Here is a 25,092-nt window from a genome sequence, read left to right as displayed (position 1 = left end):
TCATGTATCATGGGGTATCATCGTTTATGAAACATGCAACAGCTGGACTGGGTATCTCAAAAGAAAAAGGAAATCCTGGCATCACCAGCCTGGCTCACATCACTGCACATTCCCGATCCAATTTCCTGCCCTTCTCCTTCGATTTCTCCTTTGCCTTCCCCTTATTATTCCTCTCACGATCCTTCGTTCGGCCTCTTCCACGCTTCTCCTTGTTCTCAAAAGCAGCTGGCCCAAGTTTCATATCATCCACAGTATCATCAATCTCCAATGCAGACTCATCCCCTTCATTTTCCTCGGTAAATCCGTCATTGCTAATTTTATCCCGGCTAAGCCGTTCAGCAAAGCGTGAAAAAGTGGCACTTATTCTATTTTCACCCGTTTGACTGCCAGCACGGCTTCCGGGATTACTCCAGGCTGATCGAGACCCACGGCGCGAGAACGATGTCCCCTTTGTGCTTCCTTCTTCCGTCGGTGCCAGCCTAGGCGATGAGGATGGAATAGAGCGCGGCGGAAGACCAGCTGGATTACTGGTTTCTGAGAATGCTATGCTAGATGGCCTTGGGACACTGGCTAATGTTCGCACATTAGTCTCGCATGGCCCGGTGACCTCAACACTTGGTCGGTCAGAAGAAAAGTCTTCGACGCTGAAATCTGTTTGATCGCCTAGTGTACTGCCATCTGACGCCCGAGATGATGGTGCATTCGGAATGTTGGGCGCAGATGGATCTTCGCCGATCGGAAGAATTTGGTAGAACAGAAGATAGGGCGATTCAGTCTTCAATGCGTGATCAATGTCAACCAGTGTGACTCGTTCTGCTGCGAGATCATCAAACCGCATCCAGTGTTTTGATGTCTCCGGGGCTTCCGGGCCGGTGACAGGGCTGCCAGTATTGGGGCAATTAGTGCCTCGAACAATGGAAATGTAATGCCCCGAGTCAACTGAGTTGCCCCTGTGGCAAACCAGAGCCTGCAGAGAGAGTTTAAAGCTCCCATAGATAGGAGCATTCGCATCCAGGTTGTCATCTTGGATAAAGTGAGGCAGGCCAATCTCGGTTGGTATATCAATATGTGTATTGAGTCTGACTGCCCTCCCGTCTGGCAAGAAGGAATAGCGTTTCAGACACATCCCAAGAATCGGCCGTTTTGCAGAAAAGTGTGCTGCAACTTGGGCGTCGTTTGTTGGTGTATTATCGGTATACCACGCTAAGCAAGATCAGGTCAGTTCATGCAAAACTCAAAGAATAGGATGATAGGAGATGACATACGTATCAAACTGAAAAATTGCCACGCAGGCATCATTACCTCTTTCTTGTATGAACCCTTTCGCGGTCGCGTATCTCCACTGGTATCTTGATTTGCACTGGTATCTTTTTCCGGATTCAAATCTCCAGTGTTTTTATCGTAATTTGAATCCGGAAAGAATCGCTCTCGCACAATACTACCACGTCGACCAGGTGTCCGAGATGCCTCGAGGGACTCAGTGAACTCACTGAACGATGACCAGGGGGTTAGTTTTTCGGCCCGTGGCGTATTTGTTTGAGCAGGAGAGACAGTGGGCGTGCTCTCAATCTCCACTGTTTCAACATGGGAGATGGACCCCTTGGATATGGAGTGTGAATCCATCGATCTAATCGAGCTAGTGGTGTTGCGTCGTTCCATGTGTCGTTTAACTTCAATCATATTATTGAAGTAAGCTTCCAGACAGTCTTCCAGTGTGAGTGAATGTCCATCAGTTGGCTCTGGCGGTATGGCAACCTCGAGAAGCCTCTCATTGATGAACTTATGGTCGTCACTTTCATCCTCCTTTCCAGTATGATAGATGTCCATCTTCAAAGTCAGAAGTGGCAGCTCTAACTTTTCAGTAATGAAAGTGAATGCTTCTGAGGCATCCTGTTGCTGAAGTTTGGCTGCATCTTCCCAACCACATTCTGCTAGGGCATCCTGTAGGTGTTTTGTCTGAAGCCAACTAGTCAATACCAATACAAAAGATGAGGACAACCACAAGTGTTATAACTAACCATATCTGTGGTGATGAGCTTCCCCGATCGCAGCAGATTCACCCATAGTCTCAGAAGGATTGCAAGCTTTCGACGGGGCTCATCATTGAATGATTTGTATAGAATGGCCTCAAAACAATCGAGACGGGCAAACATGGCGAACAACAACGCATCCAGGTAGCATGTGACGCCTTGGCGATTCTCTGCACCTAGGAGCTTGGTGTTCGGTGTGTAATTCCTGATGATTCCCTCGATGGAGTCCTCCAGCAGAAGTAGCAGGCTGAATGCCTTCTCGGCGTCGCCTTGCGTGGCTTGCAATGCATAATTCATGTGCTCTTCCTCTAACGCAGTGATTCCAAGTTGTTTAATTCGTTGAGCAAGGGCTTTGACCTGTATGTGGATTTGGAATATTAGACAGGTGCAAGCTGACCGTAATGCGCTTAGGCCATACCTTCTTCTCATGATCGCTATTATCTGCCAGAGTCGTCTCTGACTTAAAAATTCCATGGAATAGAGGACGCGAAAGTATATGAGATGCCTAAGAAGTACAGAACATTGGTCAATGTAAGATCTTGTTTGAGAATCATCAAGGTGTTCTGTACACACTTACCTCTTCTTTGCTTTGCTTGTTCAACTTATTGTGCCGGTCGCGACGCGTCAGAAATCGATGAATGCCACTCATTATCGCGGGTGGAGGAAAGAGAAAACACCCTCAAGAGCAGACTTTCAAGATTGAAACGAAAAATCCCAAGATTGGAGAGACATGCGGGGGATCATGAGACCTGTAAACCAGCTCAGAGCTTAGTCAAGGCTGCAGGATTTCTGGGCACATGTAGGATACATCATAAGCAGAGCTCTTCTGACATGAACACGCGACTAAAAGAAGCCAGCAACTGAAACAAGTGATTTGAAGTCGATGAACCTCCCGGTGATATGCGGGGCAGAGCGGGAACAGACACCTAAGGCAGTAAGTAGCTTGACCTTCTACTTCTGTCTTTTGCCCTAATCTTGGGCGGTGACAAGGGTAGAACTTCTAGAACACTTCCAGGGATGAATATATAGGTAAGATTCACCATAAGAAATGAAAAGAGAATCAGAATATATCACTTTATCCTACAAGCAAACTCAAAAGGATTGTCTTGGTCGGTAACACGTTCGTCCAGTTGACGTAAGATTCAGACTGATCATTGTATACCCTAGATTCTTCCAGAATCAAACCACTATATCATGTAAGAGGCTAAATGGTAGCTGCCTCTATAAAAATCAGTGGTGATTCCTTCTAGGTACATAGTAGGGCTATGATCTTATATAGAGCCCTATAAGCTCCTGGTAGTTAATGTCTACTTACAGTACTATCATTGTCTCTCGCTCTATAATTATGTACATACTTAAACCATACCTATATGTACATAGGCATAAATAATGCATTATCATTCATACCGTCAAATCTCCTCCGAGGGTCCTCCTAAATGGTCTATCCCAGTTAGGCAAAGATTGCTTGCCCGACACCCCAAGATCATTCTTGAGGATTGATAGGTTTTTCTAGCCAAGTAACTTCATACAACCAAGTAATATCTCACATCAAATGTCTTTTTTGCAGTAGTGAGTGCGGTAAATGACCTCGGGAACAAGCCCCATGTTCGGTCATCGGAATTTGGTCAAGTCTTCGCGGATATAGGTAGCATCTGTCCTAAAAAAGTGATTGCATCTTTCCTGAAATTCAAAGTGGAGAGTTATACCACTATGGAGTGAGTCGATGGGCCATGGACCAAGAAACAAGACCAGGTTTGAACCTGACCAACAACCTTGAATGTATGCCCAGGTGTAGGTGGAAATGGTGCCTGTTTTGTAAGGCGTTAATATCTGGCCGCTCACGTGACTGGAGTATCTGCGCGAACAATTTTTGGTAAGGGTCCGGGATGATCCTCAATCCATCACACCCCATTTTTCACAGAATGGCTGCCAGAGAGCCATCCAGGTACTTAACAAGGGCATTGCCCCGTGCCTCAGTGCCATCAATTCGCCCTCAAGGCTTTTTACCGCGCCGCAATGTCTCCGATGAAGCCCCGGCGAGGCGTCTATCCGACCACCTGACCGAGCTGGAATCGGCGTCGTCTCTGTCAACGGCTGTCCCGAACAGCGCAGCAGCATCATTCGACCCGCTTGCACGAGCAGCTGCTCGCAAGACCCAGCTTCCCCGAGGCCGGTAAGAGCACTCCGACTACATCTCCAGTCATGCGCATCTGCAGACATGAAAACAGCATTGGAACACATTCAATGAACAATAACTAATCCCGACCCCTTCATTACAGATACCAATTCCGCTCCCCCAAATACAACCGTGGTCCCCTCCACCCTCACCAACCGCCGCCACCATCCCACCCCTCCTCCCGTCTGTTCGTTCCAGGCCCCTTCTCCGCGCCCCGAGCAGAGCAGACCTTCGACTCAACCGTCTCCCCCGACATCATGACCCTGTGTTACGTGCACACACCACCAGGCTTCAAGCCTCCCCCGAAATCGGCCCGTCTCCGCGAGTGGGACGACAGCTCGCCCTATCACAAGAACCGTGTCCTCCGCGGACCCCGTGGCGGCGACGTCCTGCGTCTGCTCCGCAAGCCGATCAAGTTCAACAACATCCCGGAAATCGAGCGCATCACAATCCACAGCTATGTCAAGAACGCCGCGACTGAGAGGAACTCGTCTTGGCTGCACGTCGCTGGTATTGCCGTCCAGGCTATCTCCAATGTTCGCGTTGAGACATTCAAGTCCAAGTCTAACGTTGCTCCTTGGGGTATTGCGGCGGGCCGTGACTCTGTCGCTGTTAAGGCTGAGCTGTTGGGCGAGAATATGTACCACTTCCTTGGTAAGCTGGTTGATGTTGTCTTGCCCCGTATCAAGGATTGGGAAGGTGTCAAGGGATCCAGTGGTGATAGCAGTGGTAACATTACTTTCGGTCTGATTCCGGAAAATGTTGCTCTGTTCCCGGAGCTTGAGATCAACTACGATATGTAAGTGTGCTCCACGTTTCTATTATCGTGTCAAGGCTAACCCTGCTTCATAGGTATCCTCCCAAGATGATCCCTGGTTGCCACATCACTCTCCACACTACCGCCAAAACTGACAAGGATGCACGACTCCTCCTGAGTGCCATGGGTATTCCTTTCTACGGAAAGATTGTGAACTAAATCAGTTTTCTCTGATGAGTTTTTTTGGTCTTTTATTATATCTCCTTTTGGATAGTCTTGTGATATCCAGCATGTAACTTTAGAGAAGACCTGCATAATGGTCGTTGTGATTATTCGGAATCGTGTACTATCTTTGGCTTAAATTCAATCTACATTTACAGCGAACAACAGTACACAGAATGATTGGAAAGTGACAGCTGGAGGGAGCCTTTCCTCAGTTGCATCAAGTACTACCGAGAAAGAACCCATGGCCGAGATAATCGTTCAATACACGGGAAAGTCACCATTATACGTAAAATCATATTACATACATGCATCAAGGAGACACAGAAGAGAAGAAAGGGAAAGGGAACTGTGGCCACCGCTTACTATGCGATATTAGGTGCAGACAGGAACTCGCACTGGAGAAGTTCATCAGCACTAGGCCGCTGCTCGTAGTCCAAGTGGAAAGTCATGTCAAGGAAATCCACAGCCTCCTGGCTCACATGGTCTGGAGCAGGGGGGCGGGCCTTGTTGCTGCCAATAGCGAAAATGGCTTGCAGCTGGCTGCAGTCTGGGAAGGGGTGGGCACCAATGAACATCTCTACGACGAGACAGCCCAAACTCCAGATATCGGCTTTCTTGGTGTGCGCGGTCTGTCGCACGACTTCGGGGGCCATCCAGTACACACTTCCCTGGAGAGATGTGCGGTGGATATGAGCACCAGCACCGCCACTGGCGCGGGCGCCCAGGAGGTGGGATGCTTCGACACGCTTGGAGATACCGAAATCGGAGATCTTAACACCGCCCTTATTATCAACTAGAATGTTGGCACCCTTGATATCACGGTGGATGATATCCCGGCCGTGGAGGTAGGATAGACCGGCCAAGATTTGTCGAACGAAGTTCTTGACAAGGGGTTCTTGGAAGGTGTTGTATTGCTTCAGCATTGTAGCAATAGACCCACCAGGCACATACTCCAGGAAAATGTTGAGATACTGGTCGTCGGCGACGGTGCCAAGATATTGCACAATGTTCGGGTGGGACATGCCTTGCAACAGCTCGATCTCGTGCTTAAGAGCATTGACCATAAGGTTCTTCCGCTGGTCGAACTCTGTGCCCTTAGTAGCAGATGGGATTTCAACCTGCTTGACAGCCATAAGCTCTCCAGTAATAGCATGAAGAGCCAGGTAAACGCTTCCGAAAGAACCCTCGCCGATCAGGGATCCCTTCATCCAGTTCTTTGGTGCGAAATTATTTCCAGCCAGGAAGTCCACCAGGCCATCATCCTCTTCTTCGCCATCTTCGGCTACAATCATGCTCATCCGATCGTTAAAGGAGCCGCCATCTGTGGCCGCGACACTGAGACTCTCAAAGCTCTGGCGCGACTGGCGCGATTGATTTGCTTCGTCGGAGCCACTCTCAAAGGAGACATATGACTTTCGGTTGGGCTCAGTGGGTGACTCTTCCTGGAGTGGCTGAAGGGAACTAGATGCAATAGAATCCCGATATGAGGCTTGAGGTAAGTTGAACTTGGAAACTGAGATGGGTCGCGGGGCTCGTACTGCCTGTGCCACTCCAGGGCCATGGAGCCATGCATCGGCAATGCTGGGAATTGGAGGTAACTGGGGCAATGGTGGTAGAGGAGGGGCATCTTTCATACTTGACGCAACGCTGTAGTTGCTCACGACACTCATACGACTTGCGGCACGACTCAAACGTTGAGATCTGCGCATGGTCTTCTCGATGTTTTCTCGGTCATGGCTGGGGAAGAATGATTGTAGTTCGTGAATAATCATCTCACTTGGAGGTCTTTGTCCGAAGAACGAGCGGAGTTTAGCCACGGGGTTGCGTTCACTGTTGGGTCCTTGCGATTCATCAACACTGGAGTTGGATGGGCGATGTCGAGGGCCCAGCGGAGAAAGCGGCTGCTTAATATTATGCCAAGATTCGCCGGTAAGTTGCTGGATCTTGTGTTTCTGGCGCTGGTTGGAGTTATTCAGAGCGTGCTGGTGGGTGGCCTGGCTTTCATCATATGCAAGCTGAGATGCTCGACGAAGCTCGTCTTCATCGGGCTCACCAGCATGGATCTTCCGTAGAATCAAGCGACCTCGCTCAGACTTGTTGAAGCCATCGCAGATCTCCATGAGCTCCGATTCAGTGAGTTTCCGGCAATTTGACTGTTCTGGGTCCAATCCATCCAAAACATAGAAACAATAATTTCTGTATTGGTGTTCAGGAAGCTGTAGTTTCTTCAACACGCACAAAATAACTTCATCCGGTGTTCTGCAGTTCCGAATATCCAAGACCTTGGTTTGTCCACCAGTGTGGATAACACGAATGACAGGGGAATTTGATGGGAGAGGGCCCATCGTGAGACCGTCAAGACTAGGATTTCGAGGATGGGAGCTCGGTCGACCTTCGTTCGGAGTACCGGGATTTCGGCCAGAACTTGAGCCCCCTGAAGATGGATGATTAAGGTAATCCTTGCGGTATGGACCTCTTTCTGATTCACCGGCGGGCGGCGACGCAGGCTGAGACAGAGATTTGCTGTTCAGATAACCATCATCAGCCAGCTGAGATGTGCGTCGGTATGGTAGGCGGGAATGAGAATAGCGGGAGGAATTTGAAAGCGCCGTGGCTTCGAGCGCGGCCAAGGTATTCTGCATCGAAGATCAGCATGAAGTAGAAGAGACGACCGATATAATGCCACACAACCCACCATGTTTTTCTGTCGTGACGTTGTTCCGGATTTGTTTCTGAGCTGCTTGATAGCGATGAAGATGCGCACTCGGTCGCCCACCTTCTTAATGCCCATTTCTTGCAGGATCTTTTGGTCGCATTCGAGTAAATTGTCCCCATTAAAGTTGTTGGCTGTAAATCATTAGCGATGTCCTGCGTGCGAAGTCGGGACGGCCGTGCGTATGCGTACCTCTGAATATCGACTCATATTGTCCACATTTGATGCTGTGAAGCCAGGCGACCACTCGTCTCTCATCCCAGGCCCTGTTGATAGTCAGAATCACTGGACAATCTCGGTTCGTTTCTCAAGAAGCCTTACCGGACCGATGCAAGCTCATCTTGGCCCTCGGAAAGCTCTGACTTTGTTGGGCTGGCAAACCCCGTCCCATCCTGAGCTCGGGTAGCCGTCGCAGGCCTTTGGGACGAATTGGTGTGGTATGCGGTCGGTGGTTGCGACGCAGATACACTCGTAGGTGCAGAATACTGCTTAGGAGCCAACATGGCTAAATCAGGTCAAGCGAATTAACTCGTCGGGTTCACGTGCTGGTCGCTTGCGATTGATCGGCACAGCCTTCTTTCCTCCACACTCTCGGGGGTTTTTCGTGTCAAGTGAACGGGGGATCCGAAGAAAGATGCGGCGTCGGTCAACACATAACCTCGGTTCCCTGATATTCAGTCAGCCGCATGTTCCAGGTGGTTTTGGATTCTCACTCAGCCCCGGCGGGGAGTTATTGAGGGGCCGTGAGAGGGAACGAAACAGTAGAGACAACCACAAGAATATTGGAAGACACTGACCAGGGTAAAACAATGGGTGATTCCAGCAGAGCGGGCGAAATCGAAATGAGGGACCTCAACGATGCAACATACCGTCTGAGCTTTTTTTGGGGCGAGATCGGGGCCACTTAGTGTGGTCTGGATCGGGGTATCTGAGATCACAACTCCCCCACTTGGGAAAAGGATTTCGACAGAGACAAAAATCGGGAGGAAGTCAAAGGTCCGAGAGATGAAGTTTCTTGAAGTTTGAGATATGAAACCTCCAGGGCTGGAACATCCATGGATCGGGAGTTCTCTGACTAATGTGGTACATGCAGCCCTGGAGGCCTGGGCACCGTATCAAGGGGGAGCCCGGTGTTTCCTCCACGCGTTTCTATCTCTGAGCTGTCTCATACTAGTCCCTTTCGGTTTTACTCGTTTCATCTGTCGAAAAAATACAGGTTCTAAATCTTCTAGTGGTCCCGAGTTATCGTGGGTCAGGGCTACATTAAGGCGGAGCTGTCCTATAATAGCTGCACATGTGCTTTTATGAGTTCACTTGCGATTGTAGCCTGGAAGCAAGTATCACTTTGAATAATTAGGCGCTCTACTTATATATTAGTTGGTTCATCTAACTATATGCCTATCTACGGAGTATATGTATACTCTTAAAGTCTACAGAAAAAAAATACATACGATATACAACGTCTGTACACAGGGACTTTGATAAGGTTATGAGCTGTAGATTGTACATGTAGCTCGCCACCCCCCTTGCCTGACAATATAGATTGACGGTCTCTGGAGGCTGTTTTTGCCGATATTCACCTACAATATAGTCATCTAATCCGCTTTTAGGGTGCGGCTGAAAAGATATAGCGGAAGAACCTTTGGAACCAAAATATATGCTGCTTAATATTGGTCCACACCTGGGCAGCTTTTAGGTCTCTCAAATCTTTGTTCATGTCTGAGGATGAAGAGCTACAAGTTTTCTACCCGCACATAAGAGTATTAGTATGCTATTCTCTGAAGAGTCTCATCGGCTTGTCTAAGCCAGGACGCTCCTAGCATCCTATAGCGGACCATCGGCACCAACCAGACGCAGTTTGCCATATATCCTTATATCCAGTGGTATCAACACTATAGAAGAGCTGAAGCTGGCACCGCCATCCTTTCGGCCATGATAGTTCTTCCCAGCTTAGAGAAGGTCTCAGATAGACATCGCCTTAACTTTCAGGTCGGTTACATATATATTTATTGGACCAGTTCCACAATGAATTATCTTTTGAATCCCATTTCAGCCCCAGCGACGATAAAGCACTAAAACGAAAAAGTGGTACCCGTGGACGAGCCCCCACTAGTGAAACACTGGCTCTATGAGGTGAAACTGCCTAACCGAAGTATAGGCTTGTCTTAGACATATTATTAATTTAGTTGGGGTGCATTTAATCGCTAGTGGGGATCTACTGAACTCAATTAAAGAGCGATGTTGTCTCGACGGAGTAGAAAGAAGGATAGTAGACGGGGTATATATATTTGTTCTATCTACCTCCGTACTTCATACTGCTATAAAACACTACAACATAAGAACTACCATCTTCTCCTATCCTTTGTCTACTTACTACTTCATACATACTCAGTCCAAAAGGAAGCGAAAACCTCATGAAGCATCGGTGGTTTCTCTCTACTACGTACGAATAAAGCAATAGGGCGTTTAGACGGGAGTCCTATAACCTTTACCTGGAGTCTTTTCGCAATATCAAGGTTGTTATGGACATAATATCTATCCCACCAATGCTTCATATGTACTTTTCAGCCGACCTTATCATACCGGACAATTATTTGCAATCGAATAACGCTCTCCGCACCAGTGGAGACCCGAGCGCATGCATACCCGGCCTGGGCATCAGCATCAAGCACTAGGCTTATCTCCAACACATTTCAGGCCATGGAGTAAAGGGATCAGACCATTTTGCATAATGTAGAATAAAAAAACAAGTATTTCATGTGCTTGTATACTTGTAGCCCATCTAGCTCTATACAACACGTGACCGTCCCCTCACTGTGGGGGTTTTAGTCCAATTTCCCCGCTCAAACAGCCCGCGGCCTCAAATTCTTCCCCTCTCTATTGCGCTCCCCCATTCCATCCCCAAAACCCCAAAAACGATGGAGGACGAGAAATCAGCCAAATCTAAAAAGAAAGGTGCTACTCACCGAAAGTCCCTGTCGTGTGAATATTGCAGTCGATCTTTTGCTCGCTTAGAGCATCTCCAACGCCATCTCCGCACCCGTTGAGTAACCCCCTCTTGCTCCCGGCTTCTTGGAATTCGTCTAATGTAGGACAACAGATACGAAGGAGAAACCCTTTTCATGTGACATTTGCTCCAAATCGTTTGCTCGGAGGTACGCTCCTATTGCGCTTAATCCCCGGAATAGAATGCCAATCGCTTATCAATATAATTTTTTCGCAGTGACCTTCTAGTGCGACATGAGCGATTAGTCCACCCTGCCGAAAGTGCAGCCAGTCGAGAACATCGGGCTCAGAATGGTCACGAAAACAACCATGAAATACCAATTCAGTCCAACCTCATCCAACCCGCCCATCATGAGTCGCGCATGTTAGAGCTTGCAGATGCCATCCCAGTCCACACCCAAGTACCCCCTCCACCACCTGAAATCCAGGTCCAGACTCCATCGATTATAGACACACCTCACTTTAATCCCTCATGGGGATATGATTTAAATCTTTTATCTCACGCCGCAAGCCATGTCGCTTTGGAGGGTCAACAGGAGAGCCTAGAGTCCATGAGAAAACCACAACACACAGCCGTTCCTACATCACAACCACTTCCTCATATCCAGGAGAGGGCAATTGCCGATAATTATGGTGTAGAGCCTTCGATTCTCGATCTCACTGATCTTGGGGACCCTGTCCAGGATTTCACGGTTTTCTTGGAAAGTGTGGGTCTGTCGTCTGACTGGGACTCAGGCGTTTTCTCGTCGGTGGAGGAGCCCATGCTACCGCCAGGTATGGCGATCGATTCGAAACCGCCCCGTGAGACGATGTCAACACGACTTGGCGGCGATATCATGAATGACCCGCGGGGCCCCACGGAAGACCATCCATCCTTTTCGAATTTTGGATCTCGGCTGCCATCACTGCAACCGGAATCTCACGAAATGGACGATCGTATCGGCCTTGCTGATGAGAGTACGCGACCAGCATGGGACATCTCTAATTCAGATCGTCAAGCGTTCATTTCGAAACTTGAAGAGTTTTCATATGTTCTTCCGAAAGGATTTGTTCCGCCATCGCGGCATGCACTATCTCGGTTCTTCGCCGGGTATATCAACGGATTGAACGAACATCTTCCGTTTATACATGTCCCTACGCTATCGGTTGCTAAAACTTCCCCTGAACTTACGCTAGCGCTGGCAGCTGCTGGTTCACACTATCGGTTTGAAAATAGCCGGGGTATCGACCTTTTCCATGCAGCCAAAGCTATTTTATTGGAACGACTTCGTCGGAGAGACAGCAAGCAAGTGCCTCAGCCGTCGTGGAACTATATATCCCCACCATCTGGGTTTCCTAACTCTCGTGGTTCATCGATGATTTCTAACACAGCGAGCAGCCCTTTCCAACATCATCAGCAAATGCCAAACGCACCACTCAATGCATCAATATACACGCTGGATGACTCAGATGCTCATATGGAAGTGATTCGAACATTTTTGCTGCTGACCGTCTTCGCGTCCTGGGAACGACACCCAGAGCTCTTGCGGGAGATTCTCTCGCTCCAGAGTACTTTGGCCAGGCTTGTGCGTGAACATGGCTTGTCTGAATTACCTCCCACGTCAGACCCTATCAGCTGGGAAGAGTGGGTACGGAGAGAAGGCAACCGACGCACAAAGCTTATTGTGTACTGTTTCTTCAACCTCCACTCGATCATGTATAACATTCCTCCTCTGATTTTGAATGGGGAGTTGAAGTTAAACATGCCGTGTTCTCACGATCTCTGGAAAGCAAGCAATGCCCCGCAATGGCGCCGCGTTCATCGCATCAGGCAGGGATCAGATGTGCCTTTCCAAGAGGCCTTTGCCAGACTCTTCCTGAAATCATCCATGTCAATTCCGTCGGCACCCATATCTCCCCTTGGAAACTATATCCTCATCCACGCCATCATCCAACAGATTTTCTTTGCTCGACAGCTCTGTCTTTCCGCGCCTCATATGCAGGGCACTAGTTTGAGACCTGATGATTTGAATGTATTGGACAACTCATTGAGTGCGTGGAAGTCTCTATGGAAGCGCACACCCGAGTCCAGCATCGATCCCCAGAATCCGGCTGGTCCAATTGCATTTACTTCCACAGCTCTGTTGGGTCTCGCCTACATCCGTTTACATGTTGACTTGGGTCCCTGCCGCCACCTCATCACACAAGATCCAGCCCAAATTGCAGGAGCTTTGGCCGAGTCCCCTGCTATCGCACGTAGCCCACGGCTGATTATGGCGCTGCTTCACTCAGCCCATGCTCTTTCAATCCCGGTACGACTGGGAATTGACTTTGTGGCGAGGACACATTCGTTCTTCTGGAGCATCCAGCATTCGCTCTGCAGTCTGGAATGCGCTTTCCTTCTTAGTCGCTGGCTACTTGCTATTCCCACAACACAGTCTGAGCAGAGATTGTCGGAGCACGAGCGAAAGTTGCTCCTGTGGATCAAGAGCATGATGGATGAAACCGAAATGGCTGTTGATCCGCCTGGTGCACCGGATATGGACTTCATGGCGAATCCTTATAAAGTGCGGCAGCTTAGTGTTGCGATCGTCCGTGTCTGGGCGCGCACTTTCAAGGGCAATACCAGCTGGGCGATCGTTGATTTGGTAGGCTCAAGCTTGGATGCATATGCGGATCTCCTGGAATTCTAATTTGAATATCTCGAGGGGTCTGTCACCCGGAAGGTTAGGTCTTTGTTCCATTGAGCAGAGAACCTCCGGGTGCAGTGAATGTGAGTGTGCCAGGTGCACGGGGATTGGGCTTGGATGCTTGATCCACTCAATTTTGGTGCAAAGATGCAACGTCTCTGCCAAGAAAAAAAAAATAATGGCCTCTTTGGAATGGCCATACTAATGATCCTATGTTTTCTTTTTTGGATGATGTGTCAGGGAGTTACTGTATATGGGGGACTGGGACGTAAGGTTATTTGCGTTCAATGTTTGTTTGATCTATATGTATTATGACTTCGTCACTTGCTTAGTGCTGTCTATACCCTACCGGTGTTTGTTGTGGACAATAGCTACTTCTTATCTTGTTTCATTTGGGCCTCCTTTTGTTTCTTCTAGAACTTGCATATAGTGATGATCCCAAAAGTAACTCTGTTTTCCATTCTTGAGCCTGTTCCTTTTTTTTTTCTTCGAGACTTTATATTCGAGTTTGAGTGGTACAACATGGATGGGGATGGTCCCTGCATGTGCAAAAAAAAGGCTAGTACAAAGTATATTCGTCTCTATATATCCATTTTGGTCATTATCTCATCTCTCATATGAAGGGTTGCGTATTGATATCCAAACGAGCACAACGTCTATGGGCAAGACTATTTGCCAGGCGCCTTGTTGCGATTTCTAGTGACGCTTGTAGGCACGAACTTCAGAGCAGACATAGACTTTTCCAGCTCATCAATGTCCATGTCATTTGGTGATTTCTTTTCAGGGATAGCTGTTGCCGGTGGGTTTGATTGAGACGCCGAGCTTCGGCGCCGCAACCTGCCCTCCAGAGCAGATGACGTTGAGATGCGTCGTCTGTGGCTGTTCATGGGTCGCAGCATAGATGTTTGTGTATCGATGCCATCATTGACAATGTAAAAGTTGTAACTCTGTAGAATGTGTTAGTGACGTAGGGGCGCTATTTTGATCTGGAACCATACCCGGGGAAACATGTGCTTGTCGATAAGATGTAGCCGTCGTTTCTGTGGGGTTGAGCATTTTCGCTCGCAATCTTCGATGAAGCATCCGTACTTTGGTTTTATTTAGTAAAGCGTATAAACCAATTGATAGGATGCGGGCTAGGGCTTACAGTCTTGTCTCCACGGGCTCGCCGTGCAGCAGCTAGCGGGTCATGATTCTCCTCGATGTGTATGTTGAGCAAATGACCAGTGGGGAAGTTCTTGCTGCACTCGGAACAGCGGTTGACATGGGATTGAAGATAATGGACCTCATAATCCTCGTAGGATGTGAACGAGAGCGTTTCGCGGTGAGGCGGTAAGGAGCAATGCATCACCTCGGGGAGGATGTTGGTACCACTGTCGATGAGCTTGTTGCGCTCAGAAGGGGGAGTCGTAGTATTCACTGCGATTGAGGATACTGATGTTGAGTCTTGATCAAGAGATGGAGATCTCGAGCGGCTTCGAAGTCGTTTAGACATGGTCTAATTCGCCTTGCACATGATTGATAGGTCAATTTGGCGAGTGTACGGAGGAGTACAGCGACCATGCAAGACTTAATTTCTTGCACTCTCCGCCTTCTCCGTATAGAATACACAAGGAGGTTTTATATGTGATTTTATAATTTTTTAGGATGACGGTTGATTTCAAAGGTTAGCGGCTAGCTATTTGTAGGCTTCAGACTGTAGGGTTTGAACAAAGCAGGTATGTGTAGTAATATCCATGGATGTTTATCAATGTCAATTTTACTTTCCATTTATCTTTAGATTTCCTGGTCTCTTACTTTAGACGTCGCTCGCGTTAGGGTTCGGGCAAATTTTAATGCAAGTACGTGTAGCAGCACTATAATATCAACTCGTACAAAAGGCTCAATAAAATCCAAACTTAAAAATAATTTATACATCAGTATTTAAACCACATGTGCACCTTATTCTGAAAACATCGACGGACGGCAAAAATACCAACTCTCTTCTATGGATGCTACAACCCTCCGTATGAGGAGGGGTGGTAATGTAGTGGAGCACGGTGATCTATAAAAGACGGTCTATAAACCTCGATACTTTCGATTGGACAATCGGTGTATTTATCTTCACCTTCCCTTGACTTGTTGTTGACTGTACTATGTACCTTATGTAGGTAGTACATATGTACTGTGTTGATGAGATGAAATAAACCCGTAATCAGCATACGGGACACGATACCTCCCGCCTTGGCAACACCAATCATCGCGGATAGTAGACCAGGACCGCATTTATGCATTTTCATACTCTCGACTCTCATCCCCATCAGCGTGCGCTTTCATGTCTTTCACATACTGATGGCTCCTCCGCCGCTCATATTCCAAGCCATAGCCATCTGACCGGCGAGGTTGACGCTCGGCATCCCCGGGCTAACTTCCTGATGGCGCCCTCGTTCACGGATGCCTGGAAGTCAGTGCTTTCCCCTCGATTTCGGCTGGATTGTGAACATTGACCAGTTGTGTGATACAGGACTGCGATAGAAGCTGAGAAGGAGCTTTTGCAATGTTTCTCGCAAGAACGGCGCACATTCGATGAATTCGAACATTTCCTCTCCGAGTTAGTGACGAGCCCCGCGCGCACGCCGACTCAATGCTGACCTCTTCTCACATAGGTTCCGGACCTGTTCTCAAAATGCAATCCTCCTCGACTTCAATGCTTCCCGCGAGGTCGATGTGGAAAGTCGCCTTTGGGATGCGCACTTGAAAGTGAACAATCGGTTTCGCAAGCAGTTGCTTCGCGTGAGTACCCCACCGAAGCTTTTCGCAAGTGTGGATTCGCTGACTGTGTTTGTGTGTCAATTAGTTTCGCGAAGAGCACGGCAAGAAAAAGCCAGTTGAGAGGCGGAAGCTCGAACGCCATTACCTCGATTTCATCAAATCAAGCCAGCGATTTTACCGAGGATACATCCAGCATTTGTCATCGCGCTTTGGGGGGATCGTTGAGTTGGAGAGAGTTGCGCGCAAGTTCAACTTTGAGAGTAAGGCTGGTATACAAACTGCGCGCCGGGTTTCTAGACACGCTGACCCACGGTTGTTTCTAGATCTGTCCGGCCAGCCTCCTATCAAGCCCTCCAATGATCTGCGCAGGCTCATTCTCCAGTCATGCCACGCGACTCTTATCCGGCTGGGAGACCTTTCCCGCTATCGTGAATCGGAACTCGTCAGCAAAGATCGCAACTGGGGCCCTGCCATCGGTTATTATGATTTGGCGTCGGTGATCAACCCTGCATCGGGTGCATCTCAGAACCAATTGGCAATTATCGCTCTCGCGGATGGAAATCATCTTCGTGCTACCTATCATCTCTACAGAGCCCTTTCAGCCCAAGAACCCCATCCTACTGCAAAAGGAAATCTGGAGATTGAACTCCGAAAAATCATGAGCGCGTGGGCTAAACGAGAGCTGATCCGACCGGAAGATGCCGGTATCCCTGGAAGGGCCTTGACTCCGTGGTTTCTCTATCTCCATGCCAAATGTTACAAAGGAACCGACTTCCCGGAGCATGATGAGTTAGAGAGTGAAGTTCTAAGTCAACTAGCAGTGGAAATTAGAGAACGGTCACTAGAAGGGACACTTCAGAAGTTCTGTCTCATCAATATTGCGGCCGAGGATTTTGCTAAGGTCCGGTCCATTGGTAAGAGTTCGAAACATTATCATTGATCATGCATCTGCTTACCCACCTTTCAGAGGAGTCTGTCTTGGAAGCACGCGTATTTTTCCAACGCATCAATGTGAAGACATTTTTCACCTTACTGCAAATACTTTTGGTCGAACTAGAGCGGACTGCTTCTTTTGAAGATCCGAACAGCAAAGACGCAATGCCTATCCCGGACAAGGTGTCTGTGGTTGCTCGCCGGATCCTGCCCGCGCTTCGCCATTACAGCTCCTGGCTACTTGCAAATAACCAGTCTCTGGTTGAGCAGAAAGAGGAAAAGGATTCGGCGCTCTCGATTCAAATCAAAGAGTTCTGGAAAATGTATGCCGGTACGCTGAGCCTGCTCGCATCCTCGTTCGATGTGGTCAGCCTTCCTGAGGTCGAATATCTATTGGAAGAAGACGAAGAAAGTCTTGGTTTTGCACCTCTGGATCAGGATGCCACTTCTCGCCGATACGTTGGAGGTGGTGATCAGTCAAAGCCCCGGATGCACGATCTTGGAATTGAAAGAAGTCACCCCAACATGGAAATGCTCTATCGAATTCGTGAATTCGTGATTGATGGACTTGACTTGGTTGTGAGGGGAGTACGTGAAAATCTCTTAAGGTATTCAAAGCAAACAAGCAGCTTGCTAATCTCGTTTAGAAAATCCCGGTGGCTCTTGTGGATAGTGAAGATAAGAAGACATTTATCTATCAGGAAGAGGATCTGCCTTCGCAATTCTATTCCAGCCCTCATGGCCGCCAGCATGTACTTTCGGCTGCGAGCATCGAGCGTGAGGATATCCCTCAGGCTGTTCAAAATCCGTGCTCTGTCGCAGAAGCCCAAAGTCTGTTCGGCGGTTCCCAGTCTGCATCAGCATCTATGTCCGCCAACATGCATCAGATCGTCGAAGGCGTTGAGCGACTTGTTGACTCGGACACGTATGAAACCCCGCCCAATGACCAATTTGCTTTCATGAGCTCGGGGGAGATATCGACGCCTACGCATGTATCACCCAATGCCAATGCTTATCCGTTCCGTGATGAAAACTCCCCACCACTCAGCACCCCAATCGCCCCGCCACCTGGGCTTGGTCCACCACTCATGAATGCAGCCGAGCCTCTCAGAGCACCATCGGCTCAGTCATATACCCCGCGGCCTGCCATCCCCAGTCTCCCCAGCATTTGGACGCCGCTGAGAGACACCGCCCCTCCACGAACGCCCCCTGGCCTTGGTCCACAACCTGGCCAGCGAGCTCCACTGCACCCCATGGCTGCTGGGAATGCCATGCCCTCGGAACGCTCACCGTCGCAAGATCAGCTAGCAAACGAGCTCATGTTCCGACAGCACCTGATGGCCCAGACCCAGTTTTCAAACTCAATGGATGTAGGATCCATGCCCACGCCGTGGGTGTCATCCAACGTGTCTCATGCTCGTCCCACCGCCAGCGGCTGGGATCATAGCCGAGCGACCTTCGGTGCATTTGAACTCCCAAGCCAGACGACGTCCAGCAGCCTGGGACATCCCTCATGGGCCAATGACGCTTTCATTGCCAGCAGCCTCGCCGGGGCAACTCCCTACAGCTCCGGGATTGGAGGGCGCAAGCCTGCAACACAGCTTGGAGCAGTCGGTCAAACCCCACCCTGTGGCCAAGGAGGCTGATTCGAATATCCAAGCCTCTCATTTTTTAGTTCATCTATGTGCATATGCATATTACACTACCAGCCGGGCAAGCTGTCAGAATTAACAGTGCAACTCGACCTCCAACTATCCTGGCGTGTACTGTGTTTGTCTCTGGGCGTGGCCGCCTGTGTACTGCGATGCGACTTTGTTTGCGTTGAGTCTACAGGTTCAGGCCTGCTCTGGCAGTATGCACCTTTACAACGACCAGACGAGATTGTATTACTGCTAGCCAGTTCCCAAGTGGCAGATCCCGCACTAGTCCTCTGGTGGCGAGGACGCTTATGGTTTTTTTCCACAATGCAGGAACTTCTTCAGTCCTCGCTTTCCTCGCAATTTGTCTGGACGGATACGTGCGTTCAACACGCGACATGATCAATACGAGGAATATGAACATGGGCAATCTGCCATTGGAGGAGACGCTTGTTTCGTTTTGTTTTCTGCCTTTTCTTCTTTTCATGTAACATGGCCTGGAACCGTGTTATTCCCATCAACCTTAGCCTTGTCGTATTTTCATTCGTTGTTTGAAGAATTATGCGGCACGAACATGTGGTGATTGAAATGAGTATGGGTCTGCAGATTGCGTAGGGCCTATTACCCTCTTGACAGCATCGTGCCGGTTAGGCAGTTGAAATTCAATTTTGCGTTTTACATGCTTCTTTTCATAGTAGTTTACGGGATGGGCTCTTTCATGTAGATCGCCCAAATATGGCCATTCATCAAGTGGCCGTAACAAGAATAGCCACAAATAATGGGAGGACAAGATTCTCAAGAAAGTATGGTTTTGTTCGATTTTTCAGACAGTACGTTGAAGTCATCAAGGTTTAAGAAAAGGAAAAAATTGGGTATAGAGGGTTGAATCATCCAAAGTCAAGTGGTGCGCATCCGGTTGTTGAACTGAATTGCACGAAATCTTCCAAAATTTGGTTGGGAGATGTGTTGAAGGTGTTTTGGTAGTCTATGCTTTTCTTCGTAGCCTACATTATAAACGCTTAGGAGCGAGAGTAGGTCTGCTTGGGGGAGGGGAAGCTGAAAGTTGTTAGCTAGTATTCTTGCAATGTATTACTTTGGGGAAAACTCACGAAGGTCCAAGCTCCTGGATGCTCTTGCTGGCGAGCCACTGACCCATGTCGATGCTGTCATCGAGGGACTTGCCAGAGACGATACCAGCGCAGAAACCACCGGCGAAGGCATCACTATATGGGACAGAGGTTAGCATCAATGAATGCGGGGTTGCTCAGATCAATATCACTCACCCAGCACCGTTGGTGTCGTTGATGGCATCCTTGGAGATCTCGCGGACCTTGAACTCCTTCACCTCGACGGTACCGGAAGCAGAGCCGATGGCGACAATGGTGGGGAGAGTGCCCTGGGTGACAATGGCAACACGGGGACGTTGGGTGTTCTTCTTGGGGAGCTGAGCGAGCTTCTTGGCGATCTCGGTGATGTCCTCGGTGCCCCACTGGTGGCCCTCGGAGTAGGCAATAGCCTCAGTCTCGTTACAGAAGGTGTAGTCGGTGTAGGGCAGGACGCTGTCCAGCTGGTCCTTGAAGAACTGAGCAATGAAAGGAGCAGAGATAGAGAGCATGAAGGCCTGATGAAGATAAACAGATTAGAAAAGAGGTCCAATGCATCGGAATGAAAATGACATACCTTGTTCTTAGCGGCAGCCTCCTCACCAAGGGCGATGATGGCGGGCACGCAGACAGTCAGGTGGTAGCCACCGACGTAGTAGACCTGGGCCTTCTCGACCAGAGACCAGATCTCGGGCTGCTTGAGGTGCTCAATCTTGTACTCGTTGGCAGCAGCAAGGTGGGTGCACATGCTGCGGTCGTGGCCAGTGATGACAACACCACACTTACCGGTGGGCTGAGCCTCATCGATACGGTACTCGGTGTGGACACCGGCCTCCTCGCAAGTCTGCTTGAGGATGTCACCGTACTTGTCCTTACCGATACAACCGATGTAGACAACGGACTGCTCAGGGAGCATGTACTAATAACATTGTCAATACCAATACTATTAATACTGGAGATCAAGAGAGCATTTAATACATACCTGAGCACCACGAGCGGTGTTCTGGGCGGCACCACCGGGGATCAACTTGGCGTCGCGGGCAATCAGGTCCTCGTAGATACCCATGTGCTTGTCCTCAGCGAGGATAGCATCATTGGGCTTCAGATCATACTTCTCCAGGAGAGCGGCATCACTAAGTAATATTATCAGCATCTGGAACTTAGCATCATTTTACTTCAGGGTCATCCATACCCAGGAGCCTGGATGTCTATTGTAAGCACGTTAGCATTTTATAAACATACCCAGATGATACTTCACATACCGAGGAGAGGGTTCTCCAGACACAGAAGAGGGTAACCTTGAGCAGCAGCCATTGTGATATGATAAGTATGAATGAGAATGGAATTGAAGTAAAAAGGTGGGAGAGAAGGTGGGAGGATATGGAGGATATGGAGGGGTTGGCAGAAAAGAGCGGACTGCGTATCCCTGGTCCACCGGTAACAGCCGAACAACCTTAGGAGCTGCCCAGGTGCTTCTATTCACCCCAGGCTCTTCGATTGCCTACCTTCATATATAATCCACCAAAATGGCCGGTCATGCTATGGAAATCCCGCAGATTATCCAATCTGCGAGCATCAATCACAACCCTGACCCAGCTTATGACATCAACCCAGCCACCGCAGCTTCAGAGAAACAACCCGTCGTGGTAGGCCCAGACTCCGAAACAAACAGCATTGCCTCCGACATTGTCCACCCAAGCCGAGTAATTCGACCGACCCACCGCCGACAGACACTTCCTCCTCTACCGGATCTGCGCTTCGAACAGAGCTATCTGGCCAGTATTAAGGATGCCGACACCTGGGGACGAGTGGCGTGGATTACTACTAGGGATCAGGTATGCATTGCCGCAATTCAGTTGATCAATTTAGAGTGTCAAGGATAATATCTTTGGCAATACCTGGCTAACACATCAATCTTTTGCCTTCTAGGTACTTCTTCCTCTGATCCAAGGAACCGTCTGGACACTCGCGCTCTCGGGCTGGCGCTTCTGGAACCGCAATGCCTCAGTCAGCGGGCACACCCTGGGCAGTCGGGTTCGCAGATGGTGGTACGAAGTGAACAATTGGCATCTGCCGCAAATGGGATCAGCCAGGGATCCAAAACTGGCGTCGCAGGTTGAAGATGTGAGTACCTGTTTCCCCCATCATCGATTTCCCATCTGATCTCGACCAGAAGTGGAGACGCTGACGCTCGAGGAGTTTTTGCAGTTTTACACAGCTCAGTTCTCCAATGCAGGCTCTGACTGAGGTCATCTCTGCACTGGACGCGACCTATTAGTTTTTTAATTCAGAGGTCTAGTGACTGGCTTCTGTGTACACTGTATTACTTGCATTTTTGGCGTTGCGCTGTTGGAGGCGCCTGCTATTGTTGATTCCCATTTGAATTTCTTATATCCCTCGACTCAACTATGTAGTAGATTATCTTATTTTTTGCCATATATCTGGCGTATCGGGCAGACCTCATGGCCTGCCGAGTCATAATACAACATGCGTTGTCGGTTGGCACAAATTCGTATAGAGTTCGAGTACATGCCATTTGTATGTAGTATGTAGTGCTGTCTACTGTTCATTGCACTTACCTAGGGATCGGGCAATTGCTTATGAGAAAGACAATCTGCGTTTTGGCACCTCCATTCCATTACTTCGTATGCAGTTAGTGCCAATAGAGTACCCACGGCCTGGTAGAAGTACAATTGCAATCCAAAAAGATCTATCTAGCAAATTTTCGTAGTATGTACATTCCTGGTCTCTTTCTAGTCTGACTGAAACGGAAACACCTATGCTGAAGTGAATCCGAAATTACAGCTAGATGGTTCAAATTTGATTCACGCCGTTAGGAGAAACGGATGGCGCAGCTACGGCTGCGGCAGAATGGGTCGGCACTTGGGGTATCGGAGCAGAAGGGTGTGAAGGTGCACTCATGGCCGGGGCCTGCTGCGCACCCGAGTTTGATTGATGGGGGAGGGTCATCGGCGGTACTTGGGCTGAGGAAGCTGCTGCTGCTTCTCCGGCATCATTCATTTCGACGTCTTCCGTAGGAGGTGATTTTTCAATCTGGACCTCCGGATTGCCAGCATCTCCCTTGCCATATCGAAGTTGCACGACAAGGCTTTCTGGCTCCTCATTGCCAGTTGACTCATCTGCGCTTGCTTCGTCTTCTTCATTGTCGCCTTCGAAATCGCGCTCCAAATCGTCTTCAACGCCTTGCCATTCGTTGCCGCTTTCATTCGCGCTTGAATGGACTTCAGATGCATCCTCCAAATCATCGGCGTCGTATCCAGAGTATCCGTTGGGGTGGGTCGAAGTCCGAGCCCTCTGCGGTCTGATTACTTCTTCTTCTTCATCTTCATCGAACTCTTCATCATCAGCTCCGTCACGTTGACCAATCAACAGAGCCTCGCCATAGAGGCCCCCAGCACGAGATCGAATCTGCCTCCCGCTTGCCGTGAATCGAGGGCGTCTAGACTCCGTGGAAGATTCCGTAGGAGCCGCATTTCTAGTGGAGCGACGTGCAGAAGGCTCATCATCAGAAAAGATGTCTTCGTCGTCCGAGTACGTGTATTTCAGTTTCTTGCCGCGTGTACGACCTTCATACATGGAGAACCCAGGATCCGGACGAACGAAGGCAGCTTTCCGTGCGACACGATATTCGCGGCGTCTCCGTTTCTAATGATTTATTAGCAAAATCCAATTTACTCTCAAGGTAGAAAATCACCTCTTCTGATGCCTCAAATCGAGGGATCGAAGCGCGAATCCTCTCGCTAAGCTTCTTGGAGTTTGTGCCTTTTTCGCCCTCAAGTTTCTCCACGACGGCCTCCAGCTCGGGAATACTCCCCGCGATGCTCCACCAAGTATTGTGTTTGAGGGCTGGGTTACTTTCGCGGTAGAGACGGAAATTTGTATCATCGTGCCCTTCGATAAGCCAATACCGACGTTTCAAGCTATCCCGGCCCCAGGGTTGGACAGACAATGGTTGGTTGAGATCATCATCGTGGCGCGCCTGCTTGTAGGATTCTTTGATCTTGGCCTGGACCGCTTCGGACGACGAAAGTGACCACAATATCAAGGCCTTCAATAAACGCAGCTAAGACGAGACATGTCAGAATCGCAAATCAGATGCGTGGAAGGACTTAAAAACATACACGTTCCGCGGGGGACATGGTCGCAAAGCTGCCACCCCCGTGAAGGGGGTTTTTTCCTCCCATTCTTTTGGCCACTGCGACTGATGCGTATGGATTGCTTCTTCGAGGGGACGTGTGAAGTGGTTTCTTCTGTATATTTCAAATATTAGATTAGCACTTAACTCGACAACCGATAGCGTGGGGGTAGAAAGCGCGCGTCTTTAAGCACTCCGCACGGTATCGGGCGATAGGTGGCGACCATACTCAACTTCCTTCTTGCGGTTCAGAACAAGCCCAAGCAATGCGCATAGAAGTCTTTCAATGTATTCTCCAGGGGGAGACTCCTCAATCCCCTTCTCAATATCCTGCGGGCCGTAGTGTGGCACTCCTTTGGGGAACACTTCATGGAAACGCGCGCGGAACGCGACGATGAACTAAAGATTGCGATAACTTAGCAAGCGTGTCCTATTGTTGACCAAACGCGTCATATACATGTTCGTAGATCAAGCAATGCGCAAAATCTTCCTACGAAGTAAACTCACCGCAATATCGGGGTTGTCGGCCACGACGTATTCATGCGGAGGTGACGGTTCCCGCTTCGGTGGCGGCGTCTCAGACTCTTTCTTGAAGTACTTTGCGATACCAGTCGGGTGGTCAATCGCCATAGTAGCTTCGTCATCCGTCGGAGGTGCCGATGATAATGATGAAAGTTCTGAATCTGAAGGCATGGTGAAAGTGATGGAGTAGGTGGTAAAGGGAGAAGTAAGTTGCGCGCAATCGAGCGTCCGTCTGCACCGAGCTTGCGCCCGAAGGGCGACTATTTAAAGGGTTCTGGACACAACTGCTCCCTTTGTTTGTAACTTATTTTTTACTGAGGCTTCTTGCTGTCTTCTAGAAGAGAATGATTCAAACAAATGAGATATTGGCATGAAAGCAGCTTGGATTTTGCAAATTTCTGTATAGAGTAGATG

The 25,092-nt window shown here is 49.1% G+C and overlaps 9 protein-coding genes across 9 annotated transcripts; 4 read left to right on the top strand and 5 right to left on the bottom strand.

Moving 5' to 3' along the window:
• Nucleotides 1-94: 94 nt before the first annotated feature.
• On the bottom strand, nt 95-2,679 carry N7471_007313 (ubiquitin C-terminal hydrolase family protein; the record flags this gene model as incomplete). Its single annotated transcript, XM_057280032.1, has 5 exons — nt 95-1,203; nt 1,266-1,956; nt 2,019-2,387; nt 2,449-2,535; nt 2,608-2,679. 5 exons carry the CDS (start codon nt 2,677-2,679, stop codon nt 95-97), a joined length of 2,328 nt encoding a protein of 775 aa, XP_057134292.1.
• Nucleotides 2,680-3,814: 1,135 nt separating this feature from the next.
• Nucleotides 3,815-5,352, top strand: N7471_007312 (mitochondrial 54S ribosomal protein uL5m). Its single transcript, XM_057280031.1, has 3 exons — nt 3,815-4,203; nt 4,310-5,005; nt 5,059-5,352. Exons 1-3 carry the CDS (start codon nt 3,917-3,919, stop codon nt 5,180-5,182), a joined length of 1,107 nt encoding a protein of 368 aa, XP_057134291.1. The 5' UTR covers nt 3,815-3,916; the 3' UTR covers nt 5,183-5,352.
• A 198-nt stretch (nt 5,353-5,550) lies between these two features.
• N7471_007311 (STE11 family mitogen-activated protein kinase kinase kinase) lies at nt 5,551-8,664 on the bottom strand (the record flags this gene model as incomplete). Its single annotated transcript, XM_057280030.1, has 4 exons — nt 8,223-8,664; nt 8,094-8,167; nt 7,884-8,035; nt 5,551-7,824 (listed from the first exon to the last, which is right to left on the bottom strand). Exons 1-4 carry the CDS (start codon nt 8,402-8,404, stop codon nt 5,551-5,553), a joined length of 2,682 nt encoding a protein of 893 aa, XP_057134290.1. The 5' UTR covers nt 8,405-8,664.
• Nucleotides 8,665-10,819: 2,155 nt separating this feature from the next.
• N7471_007310 (C2H2-type zinc finger protein) lies at nt 10,820-13,579 on the top strand (the record flags this gene model as incomplete). The annotated part of the gene is made up of 3 exons (XM_057280029.1): nt 10,820-10,943; nt 11,002-11,056; nt 11,125-13,579. The coding sequence occupies 3 exons, from the start codon at nt 10,820-10,822 to the stop codon at nt 13,577-13,579; spliced, it is 2,634 nt and encodes an 877-aa protein (XP_057134289.1).
• Nucleotides 13,580-14,244: 665 nt separating this feature from the next.
• Nucleotides 14,245-15,071, bottom strand: N7471_007309 (zinc finger protein; the record flags this gene model as incomplete). The annotated part of the gene is made up of 3 exons (XM_057280028.1): nt 14,245-14,523; nt 14,575-14,664; nt 14,724-15,071. 3 exons carry the CDS (start codon nt 15,069-15,071, stop codon nt 14,245-14,247), a joined length of 717 nt encoding a protein of 238 aa, XP_057134288.1.
• Nucleotides 15,072-15,843: 772 nt separating this feature from the next.
• N7471_007308 (uncharacterized protein) lies at nt 15,844-18,906 on the top strand (the record flags this gene model as incomplete). Its single annotated transcript, XM_057280027.1, has 7 exons — nt 15,844-16,019; nt 16,080-16,166; nt 16,222-16,348; nt 16,413-16,587; nt 16,651-17,241; nt 17,295-17,848; nt 17,908-18,906. The coding sequence occupies 7 exons, from the start codon at nt 15,844-15,846 to the stop codon at nt 18,904-18,906; spliced, it is 2,709 nt and encodes a 902-aa protein (XP_057134287.1).
• A 1,010-nt stretch (nt 18,907-19,916) lies between these two features.
• N7471_007307 (adenosine kinase) lies at nt 19,917-21,314 on the bottom strand (the record flags this gene model as incomplete). The annotated part of the gene is made up of 7 exons (XM_057280026.1): nt 19,917-19,953; nt 20,007-20,120; nt 20,181-20,518; nt 20,578-20,919; nt 20,983-21,133; nt 21,193-21,208; nt 21,263-21,314. 7 exons carry the CDS (start codon nt 21,312-21,314, stop codon nt 19,917-19,919), a joined length of 1,050 nt encoding a protein of 349 aa, XP_057134286.1.
• A 212-nt stretch (nt 21,315-21,526) lies between these two features.
• Nucleotides 21,527-22,247, top strand: N7471_007306 (DUF1770 domain-containing protein; the record flags this gene model as incomplete). Its single annotated transcript, XM_057280025.1, has 3 exons — nt 21,527-21,835; nt 21,930-22,124; nt 22,200-22,247. The coding sequence occupies 3 exons, from the start codon at nt 21,527-21,529 to the stop codon at nt 22,245-22,247; spliced, it is 552 nt and encodes a 183-aa protein (XP_057134285.1).
• Nucleotides 22,248-22,814: 567 nt separating this feature from the next.
• Nucleotides 22,815-24,849, bottom strand: N7471_007305 (uncharacterized protein; the record flags this gene model as incomplete). Its single annotated transcript, XM_057280024.1, has 5 exons — nt 22,815-23,666; nt 23,716-24,084; nt 24,143-24,271; nt 24,358-24,555; nt 24,664-24,849. 5 exons carry the CDS (start codon nt 24,847-24,849, stop codon nt 22,815-22,817), a joined length of 1,734 nt encoding a protein of 577 aa, XP_057134284.1.
• Between the last annotated feature and the right edge of the window lie 243 nt (nt 24,850-25,092).

The sequence above is a fragment of the Penicillium samsonianum genome (genome assembly GCF_028829775.1).
Source record: "Penicillium samsonianum strain IBT 33392 chromosome Unknown utg000004l_segment0_segment0, whole genome shotgun sequence".
Taxonomy (NCBI): Eukaryota; Fungi; Ascomycota; class Eurotiomycetes; order Eurotiales; family Aspergillaceae; genus Penicillium; species Penicillium samsonianum.
Note: the sequence above shows the minus strand (reverse complement) of the source record. Positions and strands in the feature narration are given on the sequence as shown.

What these genes read in the sequence shown, in the direction of transcription:
- N7471_007312 (XM_057280031.1), top strand. Translation starts at nt 3,917, where the DNA reads ATGATCCTCAATCCATCACACCCCATTTTTCACAGAATGGCTGCCAGA. An exon ending in ACCCAGCTTCCCCGAGGCCG is followed by an intron (nt 4,204 to 4,309) that starts GTAAGAGCACTC and finishes CCTTCATTACAG; the next exon opens with ATACCAATTCCGCTCCCCCA. An exon ending in CTTGAGATCAACTACGATAT is followed by an intron (nt 5,006 to 5,058) that starts GTAAGTGTGCTC and finishes CCTGCTTCATAG; the next exon opens with GTATCCTCCCAAGATGATCC.